General features: G+C 41.3%; 1 protein-coding gene across 9 annotated transcripts in view; it reads right to left on the bottom strand.

Annotated features, from left to right (window-relative positions):
• Positions 1-18,353, bottom strand: part of OSBPL8 (oxysterol binding protein like 8) — a 403,742-nt gene that overhangs the window by 96,683 nt on the left and 288,706 nt on the right. For 3 of the 9 annotated variants that reach the window (XM_077474153.1, XM_077474152.1, XM_077474156.1), the window contains exon 2: positions 11,561-11,726. The exons of 5 other annotated variants lie outside the window; for them this stretch is intronic. In XM_077474153.1, the coding sequence (XP_077330279.1) occupies positions 11,561-11,699 (139 nt within the window). In that variant the 5' untranslated portion in view covers positions 11,700-11,726. Of the gene's footprint in view, positions 1-11,560; positions 11,727-14,824; positions 14,899-18,353 lie in introns of those variants that run through there. One more of the 9 variants, XM_077474154.1, reaches the window with a different exon arrangement.

The following is an 18,353-nucleotide window of genomic DNA, read 5'->3' as shown; positions in this document are numbered from 1 at the left end:
AACCCAAAAAAAAAGTGTTTTAAGTTTGTGATGCTCAGATACAGCATAGTTCCACTATAACATTCTCCTTTTCCTGAAACTCCTGCAAGAATATTTCCTCTGTTGAATTAAAATTTATCAAGCATTGCTGATATTACTTTTGACAGAATCCGGACTAAGGGAAGACAGGGTGGTGGATTGGCAATATTGGTTGCAGAAGGATGTGAAGTGGGTGGTTGTGGGTTCCTGGTGAGGAAAATACGTCGGTCTCTATTTAGGAGACTTTTAAAAAAACTGAGCCTGGAGCTTGGGCTGCAGAACTGATGGCCACCCTGGTTGTTGTGTCCACCTACCAGGATACATGGCTTGTTATAAGAGGGTCAGGAAGACTCATAGGAAGGGGCTTGTGCAAAGGACTTCCTGTGAGGGTGAACAGATGGAAGATGGAACAGATGGAATATTTTTTTCTGTCCAAGAGCATGTGGAGCTTTCACCTACCAAATGGAGTTTGTTCAGGCTGACCAAAAACCTACTACATGGACTGATGTATTTGCTGAAGTAAGCAGGCCTTTGTTTCCTTGTTTTTACTGCTGAATTGCTTTTCAGGTAATACCACAAATGAAAATAAATATGGGACCAGTAATCCCTCAAAGAGACTGTTGTACAGTGTCTTCCTACCACAGAGCTAACACTTGACACAAGTCCTTGTTATACCTGTAAACAGAAATGGTTGTGGTTGTGGAACACAAAGGAAAATTTCAGCCAGTCTCTTGAAGCTTTAACCACATAGAGACCATTTTGCTGGCTTAAGACCAGACCACTTTTTGCGATTCGGCACTGTGTCGCTTTAACTGACAATTGCGCGGTCGTGCGATGTGGCTCCCAAACAAAATTGACATACTTTTTTTCCCCAAAAATAGAGCTTTCTTTTGGTGGTATTTGATCACCCCTGTGGTTTTTTTTGCGCTATAAACAAAAATAGAGGGACAATTTTGAAAAAAAAAAACGCATTATTTTTACTTTTTGTTATAATAAATATCCCCCTAAAAAAAAAAAAAAAAATATATATATATATATATATATATATATATATATATATATATATATATAAAAAACAAAATTCCCTCAGTTTAGGCCGATACGTATTCTTCTACATATTTTTGGTAAAAAAAAAAAAAAAAATTGCAATAAGTGATTATTGATTGCTTTGCGCAAAAGTTATAGCATTTACAAAACAGGGGATAGTTTTATGGCATTTTTATTAATAATTCATTTTTTTTTTTTTCACTAGTAATGGCGGCGATTAGCGATTTTTATTGTGACTGCGACATTATGGTGGACACATCATTTTTTACACATTTTTGGGACCACTGTCATTTATATAGCAATCAATTCTATACAAATGCATTGATTTCTGTGTAAATGACAATGGCAGTGAAGGGGTTAACTGAGGCTTGGCAGTGTAGGGGTTAAGTGTTCCTAGGGGCGTGTTACTAACTGTGGGGGGCTGGGCTTTGTGTTAGTGAACACTGATCTCTGCTCCAATCACATGGAGCAGAGATTAGCGTCACTTGTTGCTAGGCAAAACCGGGAGATGCTGTTTACAACGGCATCTCTCCATTCAGCGGCCCCGTGAGACTATTGCGGGTATCCCCGCGTCGATAGAGTCCGTGGGACCCATGACCAGACTCACGGGGGTCCAGACCGGCGGCGCACGCACGATGGCAGGGCGGTATATTAAAATGGACGTACCTGTACGCCATTCTGCCGACGTACATTGGCGTGTGCTGGTCGGGAAGTGGTTAAAACCTACTAATAATCTTCCAAGCTGACACACAGGATTCGGAAGGGCCCCATGGCCACAGGCCCCCCTCAAACCCCTAACCTCCCCTCACTACCCCATCTTTTCTTAATACCGTACTCTTCTTTTGCCCGCTGATACATAGGTGCCCTGCCTCTCTCAGTAGTAGTAGTGACACAGCTCATTGAAAGTCTTTGTTACAACAGAAAGTACTGTGCCTTGTTTATTGTACTGTAACCTTGTCAATGTAACTTTTTACAATGGGCTATTCTCTAGATCCCCAGAATTTAACTTTGTTTAAAACTATAACAATGTTAAACAGAAATGCCATTGAAAAACGGACTGATATAGTACCAACCACTAAAATGAATGTTATAAAACAGAAAGGTCACTTTCACAAATATCTTGGTAATTAAAAGGTAACGGATCCACATTCTAAACAAAGAAAATCAAGCATTTTATGCCATCAAAGCCATGTAACCAAGTCCTTCCCTAGTATCTGCAGTTTTCCTGTAAGTTGGTGGGCAGGAGGGCCAAGCTCAAAACCCTAGGATTTCATATTTAAAAGTAAAGTGGAAGTCCATGCACAAACGAAAATCCCTGAATCTATAGCCACCAGCATTCTAGGCCCCTTTCACACTGACGTCCCGTTCAGGCCCGCCTGTCAGTTTTTCAGGCGGACCTGAACGGGTGCTCCATAGAGCTCTATGGAGCGTCGGATGTCAGCGGTGACATGTCCGCTGACATCCGACCCGCTCCGATCCGAAAAAGTGTGACGGAGGAAAAAGCTATTTTTCCATCCGTCTGCGGATCGGATCGGATGACGACGGGCACTGCGGTCCGTCGTCATCCGATCTCCCATAGGGGAGAGCGGCGCTGTGACAGGTCCGTCCCTGCACAGTGTGCGGAGACAGACCTGTCATCTCCCTGCTCAGCGGGGATCGGCGGAGTGATCCCCGCTGAGCAAACGGACATCCACGGGGCGGATCAGAACTGATCCGCCCCGTGTGAAAGGACCCTAAAGAAAAAACGAGAATACATACCTTTTTTTAAACCGCTCTGACCGAATCCCAAGATGTCAGCCGTGGCTTTGCTGTGGAGGCGGATGCAGAGGACATAGACGAGAAGGGAAGCCCTAACTCTATGGGTGATGTCACTTCCCATTAATTTCACAGCCATTATTGGTCATGTCCTTTGCGGAGCTTCTGCCACTGGAGATCGGGTTAAAAAGTATGTATACCGATTTATATCTGTACAGAACTAGAGAGGTTAGTATTAGATCGGTGGCGTCTATAGATGCAGGGATTTTCGTTTTTGAAAAAGTAGAGTAATCCTGCCATGTTGTCTTTGTACAGTCTATGGTATAGGGTAACAGCACATTGTCCCTGTCTCCTAACTGTCCTCCTGAATTGTTATATGGTCACACGGCCTTTCCAATGGAGACTTACAAGAGACTGTTTCACCACACATTATGTAGACATAGTGAAGCCTTATCACCATCAGGAAACCCGCCCTGATAAAAAGCATGCAGCCATCACTGGAGTGAATGCTATTGGAACAAATGTGGCTGTAAAGAGGATATATAAGATTAACAGCACTGAGATGCAAAAAAGAACTCTTAAAACAATGAAAACAAGAATTTTATTTAACCCCTTGCCACCGCTGCCACTCCCCAGCCCTTTCAGTGTATCTAACTTTCAAGGGGCTGAGGTGGGTTTTCAGACCTTGTGACTGCTGTGATTGGCTACCCCATTCCTTTAGAATGTAAGCTCTACGAGCAGGGCCCTCCTGTACCTTTTGTATTGTACTGTAATTGTGTTGTCCCCCCCCTTTACATTGTAAAGCACTGCGTAAACTCTTGGCGCTATATAAATCGTGTATAATAATAATAATAACAAATGGCTTCCCTTGACTCCTGTGCTAGGAGTGTGCAGTGAGTGCGCTCTAAGCAAAGAAAAGCCATTCACCATAAACAGACGTATGCGGCCATTCTGCGTTAAAGTGAACCTGCCCAGCAGCAACAAATATGCATATGGCCAGTGGGAACAGTGAGGGAAAAAAAAAAAAAAAAAAAAAAAAAACAATAGAGGAGCTTTACAACATGGAGGAATTGGTAGCAACAGCTAATGGATCAATTGAGAAATTTAAAGGTGAAGTCCAGCCAAAGCTCTATTGACTGTACATCTCCTATGGATTACAGGAGTGATCATAATCGATTAGTTGGCGATTATTGTTTAGATTAATTGGATAAAATCATTGAAAGAAAAAAAAACGTAAATGCCATTTTATTTATTTATCTCAAGTAATATTCCTCGCAGGAACAGCAATGATGGAGTACTATTCCACCCTGGAAAACCAATGATGAGGCTCTAGTCCCCCCTCCCCCTCCCAGAAACACAATTGGGGCAGACCAACGGGGCACAAATTCCACCGCCCCCCCCCAGAACACCAATGATGGGGCACTACTACCCCCCCCAGAAATACTTATGATGGGGCACTTGTCATCACAGAAATTCAAGTACACTGAGTATTGATTTACAATACCATAGCAGATACCTTATATTGCAGGTGCAGCTCGGCACTCACGGTTGCTTCTTGCCTCTCTCTCTCTCTATTCACTCGAGGCAGCAGCGGGCGGGGGTGAGAATATTAGGAGGGGCTGACATCAGCGAGGAGGAGAGAGGCAGACGTGCCTGGTCACATAAGCACCACTGTATTCTTATAGATACATCCGCTGGCTTGTACATGGGATTCTAACACTGGGGTGGAGGCGGGACTGGCAGGGAGGAAGGTGCCAAATAATCCATAATGAAAATCATTGACAACAATTTTCATTATCAAATATTATCGATTTTATCGATTAATCGTTTCAGCCCTACAGGAGTTCAATTCGTTTTGTACTCCTGTGACCCGCTTTCAGCTGAGATCAGGCTGAAGTCCGCTTTCTGTTGATGTCACCGATGACTCCTGGGTCTGCTTCTCAGCGAGCCGGGGGAAAAACAAAGAGCTGTGACTGACAATCAGCAGCTCTGAAAACCGAATGATCGGTGGTGTTTGATCGTTCGGTTTTAAGTGCAGAGGCTGCTCAGGTTACGCTCAGGTTACAACTTGGGGATACAGTCAATTAGATATGTCTGGACCCTTATTTAAATCTTCATTTATGAGTTTACACTAAAACACTTATTTTTTTACTTCTATATCTTAAATGGTTATAATTTATGATTAGAATTTCTTAAGGCCAATTGGTTATGTATTCATATTAATATACTTTGATTACTAAATGTTAATTTGACATTAAACCCTTACAAACCACTTTGCCCTACAGGTAAGCCTAGATTAAGGCTTACCTGTAGGTCCAAGAAATATCTCCTAAACCTATATGGTTTAGGAGATATTTGCCCGAAAACAGGCACCGCTGTCTACAGCGCATGCGCCGTAGACAGCGGCGCGCAGGCGCACTGAGCGCGGCATTCTCAACGACGGAGCTGCCGCGCGTGTCGGCTCCCGTGCGCATGTGCGGGAGTGACGTCATCGCGGCTACGCCGAATGACAGCGGCGGAGCTGCGAAACCCCACCAAGAAGACGGATGCGGCGGACTACAGGGGACAGCGGCGACTTCGCTGGCTCCTGTGTCAGGTAAGTGACACATAATGGACTACTATGCGATGCATAGTAGTCCATTATGCTTTGCCTTTGCAGGGAATGAAAGAGGAAGTAAACTCATCAGGGTTTACTTCCTCTTTAATATAACGATGTTGTTTATGTCCAATCCAATGTATACACGTTGTAAAACATTTGCAATTGTATGTGAAATACAAAATCTCATCTATGTTTAATGTTTCAAAAAAAATTATAAAAATGTATTGTATATAAAACATAAAACATCAAATTTAAAGGAAGGTTTAGTAACAGAGACGTGGTAATGATCATGTTAGTGGAAAGTCAAGAATGCAGAATGACCTTTATTTTATTTATAGGCTACAGATTGCAACTGAACATCTTTTATCAGCCTTCTTTGCTTGACTATATATATACATATATATATATATATATATATATATATATACATACACACACACACACTATATTACAAAAGTGATGTTATTATAGTTTCACATATTTTTGTATTTGAATTCTTTGAATGAAACGCATATTGATAATGAAGATGTTGAGACTGACAAAAGGTGACAATATAGAATTATGTTAGAAAGAAAGAAAGCCTACATTCCGTGCCTTCAAATGTTTGCAAAATGGACAGAATGTACTGATGAGCAGGGTATTCATATATGAATGTCATCCCACACAACTCTGCTGCCAGCTTCTCGATGGGCTGAATGTTACAAAGCTTCCGCCTTCATTGACAGGCTAATTGAGGATCCAGATAAAAAACATCCCATTAGATGGGAAAATCACTCAAGGGAAATTCACAAAAGTTTCATACAGATCTAAAAAGTCATCAAACTGTGCTCAGTACAAAAAATAAATAATACTTTTATCAAACAGATGTTGAAGATATTGTAATGTTAGCTACCTGTCTCAAGTGCATTCTAAGATGGTGGCCTGAAATGCCATGCGGCCATTAAAATGTGTGGCATGAAAGAAGCATGAAGTCAGTGGTCCAGACTTAGCAAGCAACCACTGAAGTCAGTGGTCTAGAATAAACATTCAGTCCATAAAATCAGTGGTCTGGAATATGGACACAGCCAGGAAAGTCAGTAGCATGGAAAAACCATGCAGCCAATAAAGTTAGTGGTCTAGAATAGGCATGCAGCCAGTAAAGACAGAAACCCAGAATATAATTGCAGCTAGTGAAGACTGAACTCTCCACAATTTAAAGAACCTTTTTTTTTTTTTTTTTTTTTTTTTTTACAGGATTAGGAAATCAGACAGAAATTTGAATTTTAGGAAAGAGAACAGTACAAATAGTGTGTTATATTTTTATTTTTTATTGTAAAGGCAGTCCCTGGATAATGAACAAAATAGTTTCTGTAAGTTTGTAAGTATAACTAAAGGGAAACCTTTTTTTTCCCCGTTTTGGATATAGTGGAGAGGGATAAGAACACCCATGTTCAGGAGATCTGGTGGTCTCCAAGGAATTCTCTTAATTTTTAGGGATTTCTGCTCACTTCTTGTTTAGCTATAGGGCAGGAAGTGAGGGGATATCTCCTCCTTACTCTATCAAAAATGAAAAAAAAAGTTTTGCTTATAGTTCCGCTTTAAGTTGAATTTGTATGTAAGTTAGAACAGGTACATTTTTTGTTTTGTTTTTTTAAAGTGTGACAGGTCTGCTGGACAGTTTGCAGTGAGCAGCAAGATGGCCGCCCGGTGGTTTCCTGACGTCACGTTGTCTCAATTCCTAAATATGAATCAAATGTAATTTGGATGTTTGTAACTAACTGCCTGTACTTGGGACTGTACAGTTGACTATACAGTTTCGGAGAGGTGCTCTCCCTACTATAACCTAAAGGTCAATCATGCCTTCAAGGTCTGTGCACCCAAAAGATTTAAGTTATAGGTAGGGCATGTCTTGAATGCTGTAACCGCAATGTCTCTGTGCCATAATTTCCAACTTTGTTACAGTGCACCTGAAAGTCTTGGCTTTTTCACCTACCTCTGCATGTTCCTCATTTTCCATCTCCCTTATTGTAAAATATATAAATATTCCAGGTGAATGGATAACCGTTTTCCTGGCCCAGATATCTAAGAGGTGGATAAAGTTATCAGGTGGACTAACGTGGCTTGAACCAAAAACTGAAATATATCAGTTGTAAATTATTTTCTACAGTCCATTTATCTGACCAGGTTGGCATGCCTTCTTTACAAAGAGGATTAGTGCATGTCAGTGCTAAAATCACCCCAGGAAGTACTATAGGACAGCAAAGGAAAGGTTACATGAACATTATGCAGTTTTGCTGAAAGATTTTCATTTATCGCTCATTTTAGTCCACCACTGGATAATTAAACTTTATGTAATGGGATTTGTGCTCCATCTTTTGTCTCTGCATCCATATGAAAATAATGTGAAAAAAGTACTATCACATAAAAGGAAGCTCAATAGAGTTTTTTTCCTGTATTCCAGGTGACAATGTGCACGTAGCACTTTGTCCTATCTTTCTAGCTTGTCTCACTGTTGATATGAAGGTGGTCGAACCCCCACACCCCCTTTGCCACTCTCACAGCTTTCCAATTACGTGTCCAGCAAAGAGACAAAACTTTAAGGTCATTGCCTGAGACAAGTGCAGTTATTAGATATGCAGGAAGAAAGGTCATGTCAGTTTGCCGGTTACACCACTTATGTCTTTTTATTGGCTGTTAGGATACAGACAGCCCCATCACACATCATCCTTGATTGCCAAGAAGCAGGTGGCTACCTGCACCATAACAACCAATTTAACAACCCCACCACCTGCATCCTAGCAGCCAAGGAATAAAGACAACAGGGGCAGCCTGTCATCAACCCCCGGTCCCCTGGCCCACTACCGGTCTGTGGCCCTTCTGCAGGTGGGCCGCGGGTGCGGGCGGCCGCAAGAGACATGCTGGGCTACCGGCATGAGAGCGCTGGGTATATGGAAGAAGCGAGCGGGTGGGCAAGCAGAGATGATATCATCTCTCTCCATCACCGCTCTTCCGCCCTCAAAGCCAGTGCTCCGTCTCAGTGTTGGAGGTGCAGCGGGGAGCAGAGACATCCTCTCATACTGCCTGCCCGCATAGCCGCTCTCCTGCAGCTCCACGGTGTGTGAAAAGTTAGATTCCTTGTTCAGCGGTGCAGATTGCCTGCCCCCCTCCGGACAGCTAAACAGGTATGGCAGAAGGGTGGAGCCAGAGACTGACAGCCGAAGGAGTCCTGGACCCTCCCTCTGCCAGGTGAGACCAGCTGCAGCATGAGGAGAGAGACACCCTTCAACATCCAGAGGGGCGATCCCACAGAGATGTGATGTCATCATGGTAGGTGAGCTGTGTGTGGGAGTACAGGTGAGGAGTGCTGGGACTTGCAGTTCACCCCCTCAGCTGTCTGCCTGACATACAACCACTCGCATACATCCACTCACTCTGCATCTGGTGGCAGGCAGCGTGGCAATCCACATCTTGTGGCAGGCAGGGTGGCAGGTGACTATGCACATCTGGTAGCAGGCGACAGTGGCAAGTGACACACTCAGGGCTCCCACTGATTCTACAGTATGGCGAGTTGAACTATTTCATTTATTACTACAATGTAATAATAGAAATAAATGTGCTTCAATCACCCTGACACCATATCAAGCATGGTACCGTGATGATTGAATGACTAACACCAGCCATTGCCCACGAAAAATCGTGAAACCCCAGCACAATTTTCATCAACACACATGGTCCCCGCTGCCAAAAAGGTTGGGGACCACTGCGCTAAACAACACACCCCTTCCCCTCAGATGCGCCCACTGTACAGGGGGTGGTGGCAATTGAGCTCTGCCTTGGCTTATCATTCGTAACAACCACAAATAGGGCTTCTAACAGGGGAGCAGCAGAGAAGCTGAAAGCAGGAAAAAAGGAGGGGTTTTCTTCAGATTTCCCTACTGTTTTAGTGGAGAAGTGAACACAGACATGAATGTATGGACCTGTATTTAATATATTTTTTTGCAAACAAGAGTTCTTCTTTAAATATTTAATCTTTCATTAGTACACTTAATGAGAAACCAAGACAGCACATAGCAAAATACCGGATGTTCAAACCATTCTTACAGACTTTGAGTATGTAAAACAGATGATCATAAATAATTCCATATGACAAAAACTATATGCAGATGTACGAAGGCAAACACTGTCATAAAATGTAATCTGCTCTCTTTACCCCAAGTGTCATGCTGCTTATTTTATCAAAGGACTGCTGTCACCAATATGTCACAAACATGTCAAGTTCCCCAACTGCGTGTATTTTGCTGGCACAAGTGCAATAAATCGGTCATTTATTGAGATAAACAGGCAAGCACTGTCCTCAGATACTCACTATTATTTAGGAACTTAAAAAAAACAGAGGCGACAGCTGCATAGCACTTCTAAATGTTTCTCTCACTGGAAACATGCAATCTACAACACAAATACTGAAACAAACTAGCATTCATTAATACTGCAAAATAGGTCAATATTCGTAATAGTGAATAGTAAATACACAGTGTAAATGCAAATGTCGGTTCAACCATTTTCTGCTGTGGATTTCATATGTTATTTTTTACATCTGTGACTGTTTATGCATTTACATCATTGTTTCTGTAATGGTTAAAAGTGGTCTTAAATCTAAAAGCAAAACTATTCACATTGCAGCATACCAATTCTTAGATAAAAACCACTAAATGATGCACTCAGTGCTAGATGGTAAGACTGCACTCTATGGTCAGATACAGGAAAAAAAAATAGAAAAAAAAAAAAGAAGTGTGCAAAACCTCAAACCTTAAAAACCGCAATGAAAACAATCAGTAAAGTGATGCAAATAATATTAACATCAATAAAACCACCAATATAGTGGAAAATAGAATCATATTCAGTATAAATCAATAAATGAAATACTGGAAATGAAAGTCCACTCCCAAATGAATAGTCAGAGTGCCACTAAGGGGCCAGTGTAGAATCATGTGTGAAAAGGATTTGTCACAGTTCCACCCATTTTAGTCCCAAACCATCTGAGACAGAGATATACGAATTCCCTTACCGGATAACCAGGATCTCCAGATTATAAGAGATCAAAAATGTAAATCGGACCATGGTATGGCAACAACCACCATGCCCACTAGGTCCTCCACTAGCTGTCTGGAAAGTGTATTTTCTTCTGAATCTTACTGTGGAGAATTGCAAAGGACCATAGTGCAATATTGCTAAAAACACAAATTTATTTAAAGTATACTAACAAGCATCTCAGGATAACAAAAGCTCAAAAACACCATGCTACAGTTACACCAGCGAGTGTGATGACGTCATAGGTAGATAGCCTCTCCCTACACGTTTCGGCTACGCAAAGGACACCCTCAGGGAAAATAAAGAAGGACGCACACGCACACGCGCACACACACACACACACACACACACACACACACACACACACACACACACACACACACACACACACACACACACACACGTTCATCCTGCCAGAAATCTTTTGACATAATAATGTCTTGTTCTCTGCCTCGCCTATTATTAGTTAGCACTGTTAACAGTTCTCTATTTGGACTACAGAACACAACCCTCTTATGTTACGGCAATAAGGATGGGGAGGTCTTTTAAAGTCCTAACACACGTCTTGATCTAAGAGTAAAATAGAAAATGAATGCTGTTAACGCATCGAAGAAAAGGTAAGCCGTAATATTTTTCTTCCTGTGTTTATATATACTTTAAATTTAACCTTCGTAACCCGAATGCTGATCAACAGGCATGACAAGCAAGTAGGAAAAAAATCCCTTCTTGTTGGACACAAACACCAGTTGCTGCTTTTACATATTTTTTCAATACAGAGAATTACTGCTTATCGTACATATTTATTTTTTCTTACAAGATTTTATTTTATCATTGATGCCATATTACTTTTAAAGAGATACAAATTATTATTTTATATAAGAGGCAAGGTAGGTAGCTGCTGTACAAATGTGAACGCAAATGTATCTGGTACATATCATAAGATAGAACAATTTTGTGAAGTACATTTGAAGGGATTTGTAGGAATTGCAGCAAGGCAAAAGCTCGAAGTGTAATTTGTGTTTCAGCATTTTAAACTACCAAAAGTACAGTGATGTAGAGAGAAAGCATACCAACCTGGCACAGCAGGAGACAGCTCATTGTATCCTCCAAATGATGCATTTCTGACAAGCTTTCGTCCTTCAGGCCTTGGGAGGAAGGTGCCAGGTGAAACCCCAGCACATGACCTGCGCCTCAGGAGGCCCTCTTCCTTCATGGCTCGAGCGTACTGTCAATCTGAAGGCTGCTTAGAATAAAAAAGGGGGGCAGCTATTGCCTAAAACCATTACACAACACACACACACAGCTAATCACACCTACAAGACACACACTTCCAATGTGTTTTCACCCAGATATGTATGAGGTGGTCCTTTCCATCATGTGTTACTAGTGTGCAAGCTCCTTCAGCTATTCAATACTAATTAGTGATGCAAAAAGGGCCAGGAATTGATTTGGATGATTTCTGATGTTACGAACCACCAACCATGTAACGTTTATACATTTGGAATGACTGCAAGTAATTAATTGGCAAAGATGGCTTTTCTAGAATCTATTTCTCACAAAGTGAGGGCACAAAATCTGTGTCGTCTCTCCTTGTGCCTAGTTATTACAGGGCATTTCTTTTTTTAAACACGTCAAAATTATGATTCATTTCCTGTGCTTGTCAGCATACAGAGATCCACAGCGCTGAATACACTAATGAACTACTCTATCAATCTTTGGTGATGGTAGCTGGCAAAGCTCCTGGCCTGTCATTGTCCTGCCATGTACCTGCACAATAACCCTCTGAATGATTTAGAGTGTATTTATTGAAACTTGCTTAATAGCAGCCAAACATACAAGTATGAATAGTTTGGCAGGAAGAGAACAGGGCCACGTCATGAAGCCAATACTGCCGTCTCCAATGACATTTGAATATGTTTTTAATCTGCCAACACTACTCCTAAGGGAACTGCTATAGGGGAAAATAGAAAATCATTAACATATTCCATTTCATGTATCTCTAGATCATGCTGAACGAAGATGTTAAGAGGCAACACCTTGCCAATATAGTGTGTATCGCTTGAAAACGTAGTTAGCCGTACAGGTCTGAGACTAACTTTAATATAAATCACACACATACAAGGGCATTTCTAAACTGAAGAAAGATCATAAGTCTTTGCAATGATTCGAGGCCATACAGAAAGTCTTTGTCAGGCATGCAATCATCACATGACTGACGCAGCAGACTTTCATGCTGGCAACATACACCGATCAGCCACAACATTATTACCAATAACAGGTTAAGTGAACAGCATTAATTATCTCATTACAATGACCTCTAAAATTGGGTGGGATATATTAGGCAGCAAGTGAAAAGCAGAAAAAATGGGCAAGCTTAAAGCAAACCTTCACCCTCTATATAAACTTCCTCCCTGTCCACCCCTCCTCTTAACGAATCAGGCATTTTTTTATTCTTTATTTTCGTTTACATTTTTGAGGAAAAAAAAGTGCAGCCCCGCCCCACAATGCACGTTGTACGTCTACATCAGTGGTCTCCGAACTGAGGCCCGAGGGCCAGATGTGGCCCTTTGTTCGCTTTTATCCAACCCTTCGGGCACTATCTCCCCCCCCCCCCCCAACTGTCAGCCACAATGGCCCATAGTTTCTACCACTGTTACATGATGCAAATAAAAGGGAATTTCTTGGGGACCCCCAGGTCACCAGAACTAGTGTCCCCATTGGAAGATGACCCCTCTATTACTTTTCAGGAGACAGCCCAAAATTTGGGATTTTTTTACTTTCAATTAAAATGGTAAACAGGACAAATATAGAGGGCGAATCTCCCTAATGGGAGACAGACAGCAATAAAAAATGGCAAGCGTTCTAATCCCTCTCCATGCTACCCAAAACAAAAAAAAGCTTTGCCTTGAATTATACTTTAAGGACTTGGCCGACTTTGACAAGGGCCAAATTGTTATGGCTTGACATCTGGGTCAGAGCATCTCCAAAATTAAAGCTCTTGTGGCATGTTCCCGATCTACAGTGGTCAGCACCTACCAAAAGTGGTCCAAAGCAGAAAAAAGGTGAACTGGTGACAGAGTCATGAGCGTCCAAGGCTCACTAAAGCACAGAATGGTGTCAGAACACACGGGGCATCAAAGTTTGTTGAGTATGGGTTTTCATAGCCGCCGACTGGTCAGGGTGCCCATGCTAACCCATGTGGCCTTGTCTAATGAATTCAAGAATGGTTTTAGGAACACAACAAAAGTTAGAGGTCCAAAGTCTCCACATTCTAATCCAATCTAACATCTGTGGTATGTGCTGAAAAATCAGTAAGATCCATGGAGGTCCCACCTCGCAACTTACAGGACCTAAAGGATCTGCTATTGACAGCTTGGTAGAAGATACCACAGCATACCTTCAGAGGTCTAGTGGAGTCCATCCATGCCTCCACGGGTTATGGTGGGTGGTCAAAATGTTATGGTTGATCGGTAAATATCCTTACTCATGTGCGGATACCAGCAAAGCCGCTTGCAGTTGCTACAGCACCCTCTTACTACAGACCTTGTCGTAATGTGTGATATATAAAACTGGAGAAGGTAAAGAACGTGAAAGCTTTCTGCACCATGTAAGAAAGGTGACTTTCCAGAGACATGGATACAGCAAAGCCCTTCAAACTGACACTAAAGGGTCTAACTTAAAGAGTATGTAAACGTAACATGTCATAATCCTGATATGTGCCTGCTGTACCATGTAATTGCATGAAAAGAGTATCAGGTTCTCCTTGTATTTCTTACTTTATGTGAAATTCCTGGTGTCCCTTCCACTCCCTCTGCTTTCCTAGTAGAAACTGACCACACTAAGTAGGAGAACACACTGTGATTGTTTAGAATCACTTTAAGAACACCCAGAGAAATCTACAACTAAACATTTGATAGCGTTATTCAACAGAGACCTCAATATTAAGATGGCATCTGGTTGCTCTGGTCTTCTACTATAATGCCACCTGTGTTAAATACTGTTTCATATACAGTATAACAGAACTTGCCGCATATGAGGAAGGACTGCGCAGTGTATAGCAAGGTTAACCAATGAAGAAATCAATTCTCCAAAAATCAATACTGTCACTGTAAACAACAGATGAAACTCGCCAGTCAGTTCTGACACTCGCATACAGTCAATGGTTCTCAACAATATTCTATGTCTAGTAGCTGGAGATGATCATTGAAGATGGCCATAAAAACACCACCATAGTTATCTAGTTAATAAACGGCTCCATGCACCGATACTTCTTTTTTGGTGATTGATCTCCCTTAAAGTGGTCTATTTATAACCCCATTCCCACTTTCAGTACCTTACCTGTGCTAAAATGCTTAATTTTCAATGGGTTGTCTGTGCATTTGTCCCATGCCACCCTAACACGTCAATGAATCACTTCAGGGCAGGTGAAGTATTACTCACTGTGTGTACAAGAAGAGCGGGTGTAAAAAAAATAGAAAATAATCATTGGGCAGCTGGAGACGGCACACAGCCCTGGCCTAATCTTCTTTATTATAAGGACGTATTATATTATTAGGGAGAATAAAGATGTTATTTTAATAAAATAATGACCTGAGCTTTATGTTTCTGTATTTCTGCTTTCAGAAACCTGCATTTATCTTGAATAAAATCAATACCACTCCACATCACAAATGATGCATGTCAACCCAGGAGAGAAAATATATTGATTGGGCGTTTTTTTTTTTTTAGTAGGCTTGAGGGAACTGGATGCTTTTACCAGCATTGCTTGGACTGCCATCATCTCTCAATGCAGGCAGAACAAAGCAATGGGTTTATTTAATTGAAATCCTAAATACCGCCAGCAGAACCTGGGAAGCAAGGTCTCAAAAAAAAAAAAAAAAAAATATATATTATATATATATATATATATATATTAATATATAGATATATATTAATATATATATTTTTATTTATTTATTTTTTGACAGAACCCAAGAATATTTTTTAAAGTGCATTTTCAATATTCCTTTTTAGTCAAATTTGGGAAAACCAAACTATATATGTGTTATTTGTTCTCATTCATACAGCATACCATTTTTGTTTTATTTCTTAGCTTTTAGCCGTTTCCCAGAAGGCGGCCTCAAGGATTTCTGAACAATGTCAGAGTGAGTCTGTCCCAAGAGCTGGTTCACACCAGCAGCCCAGTGCATTTTTATTCTGCATGGACAGTGTTTAACATGGATTCCAATGGTCCTAGTTCACACCAGCGCAGTCAGCAAAAGTAAAATACGTTGCATATTTTCTGTATGCAACGCAGCAAAATGCACACAGAACACACGTCCTTCAAAAAAGCGAGGTAAAAAATGCACTGAAGTGCAATAAAAATGCACCGGAACGCATCAAAAACATGCATGCAGAAACGCATATGGAATGCAGAAATTGCGTTGGGAACCAGGCCTTAAGGACATGCTAAGACCCCTTTCACACTGGGTCATTTTGCAGGCGATACTGCGCTAAAAATAGCGCCTGCAAACCAATGTGAAACAGCCGCTGTCTCTCCAGTGTGAAAGCCCCAAGGGCTTTCACACTGGAGCGGTGCGCTGGCAGGACGGTAAAAAAAAAAGTCCTGCTAGCATTGAAATCAATGGAGCAGCGTGGCTATACTGCCGGCAAAGCACCTCTGCAGAGGCGCTTTGTGGTGGTTTTTAACTTGTTCTCAGCTGCTAGCAGGGGGTAAAACCACCACGCTAGCAGCCGAACAGCGGCTAAGAAAAAGCAGCGCTTTAACGCTAAAGCACTTCCTGCCCCAGTGTGAAAGGGGCCTAAGTCTTCTCTCATAAACATACAATGTAAAAGCCCAGCGTTGAAAGCGTTAAAGTACAATTCCAGTCTATTACTAGTAGCTGCCTCTCACTGACACAAGGGAGCTGGGGCTGCAGGACCACTTGACAAGACCCAATCAGACTAAAAAATGTATACACTTTTTTTTTTTATTACACAAGGTAGGCAGGATAGGTAGTAGAGCTGCACGATTCTGGCCACAATTTTTTTGCTTAGAATAAAAAGATCACGATTCTCGCAGTGTAAAATATTTCACATTATACAAAAAAAAAGTGGGCTAATTTTACTGGTTAGTTTTTTGTGTTTTTTAAATTCATTAAAAAATTTTTTTACAAAAAATTGCATTTGAAAAAATGCTGCAAAAATACAGTGCGACATAAAATATTGCAACAAACACCATCTTATTCTCTAGGGTCTACTAAATATATATATATATGTTTGGGGGTATTAAGTAATTTTCTAGCAAAAAAAAAAAAGAAATGATTTCAACTTGAAACCAACAAATGTCAGAATAAGTGGTTAAACTTTCCTCATTTACACACACAAAGTCTATTCCTTTGACAAATTGTTACAATGCTTATACTTAAGTTCCACTGCTAAAGAATGTTGTGATTCTTGGCAGACTGCCCGTTTTTTTTTTTCTTCCTTTCTTTTGACAGCTGTGTGTTCAGAAGAGCAGAGGGAATTCTTTGCACAGATAGAATCGTGAAACACATTTGGCAAGATCGCAAGGTGGGAAAAAAATCACGGTAACTATTCTTGATGATTAATCATGCAGCTCCAATGGGGGGGAATTTTTAAGCATACTGTAAGGCTGGAATTCTACTTAAACCCTTTTCTTAGGACAGCAAGCCCTAACTTTCAAATCAAGTTTACAACTGATTAAGAAATTTGCCAGCACAGTACAGACAGGATTAATTATGGAAAACACAGCTGTCTAGCCCTTCATAAACCAAGAGAACTAGTAGGATTTTACAGTGCTGGAATTTCCAAAAAAGAACATCTAAAAGGTTAGCTGCGATTTTTAATTATTATTTCTTACGTTACGCTATGTGAATGAGAACAAGCACGTGCTATCCCTAGCCTGTAAGTTTGATTGTAAAAAAAATCTGCTAGGACTCCATTAGCATCGAAAGTGGTTATAAACTCAAAAAAAATGTTTTCTTATTTTTTTTTAAAAAACCTTCCAATTCCCCTAAACACTAACCATGTCTCTTAATCCAGCACTGTGCCTGGCTGCTGCACCTCTGCTCTCTCTTCCAGGAGACACTGCAGTGAGAACCAAAGGCTCCTGCTGCTGTCAGTTATATATATATATATATCCTGTGAGGAGGGAGTATGAGCTGGGCTGTGTGCATCTATGAACACACACAGCCTGGTTCTGGAGCGTGCTCCCCCCATAGCACATGGCCCGCTATGGGGGGCAAAAGAAGGAGCAGAGAACAACAGCAAAGGACCCCAGAGGAGGAGGTAAGTGGCCAATCTGTGCAATATTGTTGCACAGAGAAAATATAACAAATCTTTTTATCTGAGGGAAAAAAGTGGAGCCTTTATTATTACTTTTAAAAGCCTATCAAAAAACCCAGTGATGTGTCAATTGACATAAAACAAGGCCCTGGTGTACAATCCACAGCAACATATATGGATTTACATAAAGTGTTTGTTACCCCAGCATTCCTGATATGTGGCTGCAGTACCATGTACTTGTATGAGACAGTATCCTATTCTCTTTGCATTGCTTCCTCTGTGTGAAATCCCTGGTGATTCTGTCAGTCCCTCTGCTCTCCTATTTTAAAAAAAACTGACCACACTAAGCAGGAGAGCACACGTGGTCAGTTCTCTAGCTATGCTGGGAACTCAGCCCACTCTTCTCCAGTTTTCAAACTTGTCTTGACACTCCCCCCCCACCCCCTGCACAGCTATTAACTGGGAAGCTCAGTGTACTGTTGCTTCTGCTCCCCCAGCTCTTATGCAGCTGAAAAAGGGGGGGACAGAGCAAATGAGATCACTTATACAAAAGGGGAAAAAATGTATAATTAATATATCT

This window comes from Lithobates pipiens, unplaced genomic scaffold (genome assembly GCF_037356315.1).
Source record: "Lithobates pipiens isolate NorthernLeopardFrog02 unplaced genomic scaffold, aLitPip1_a1.2 Scaffold_8, whole genome shotgun sequence".
Taxonomy (NCBI): Eukaryota; Metazoa; Chordata; class Amphibia; order Anura; family Ranidae; genus Lithobates; species Lithobates pipiens.
The sequence above is the reverse complement of the archived record's forward strand: the minus strand, read 5'-3'. Positions and strand labels throughout refer to the sequence as shown.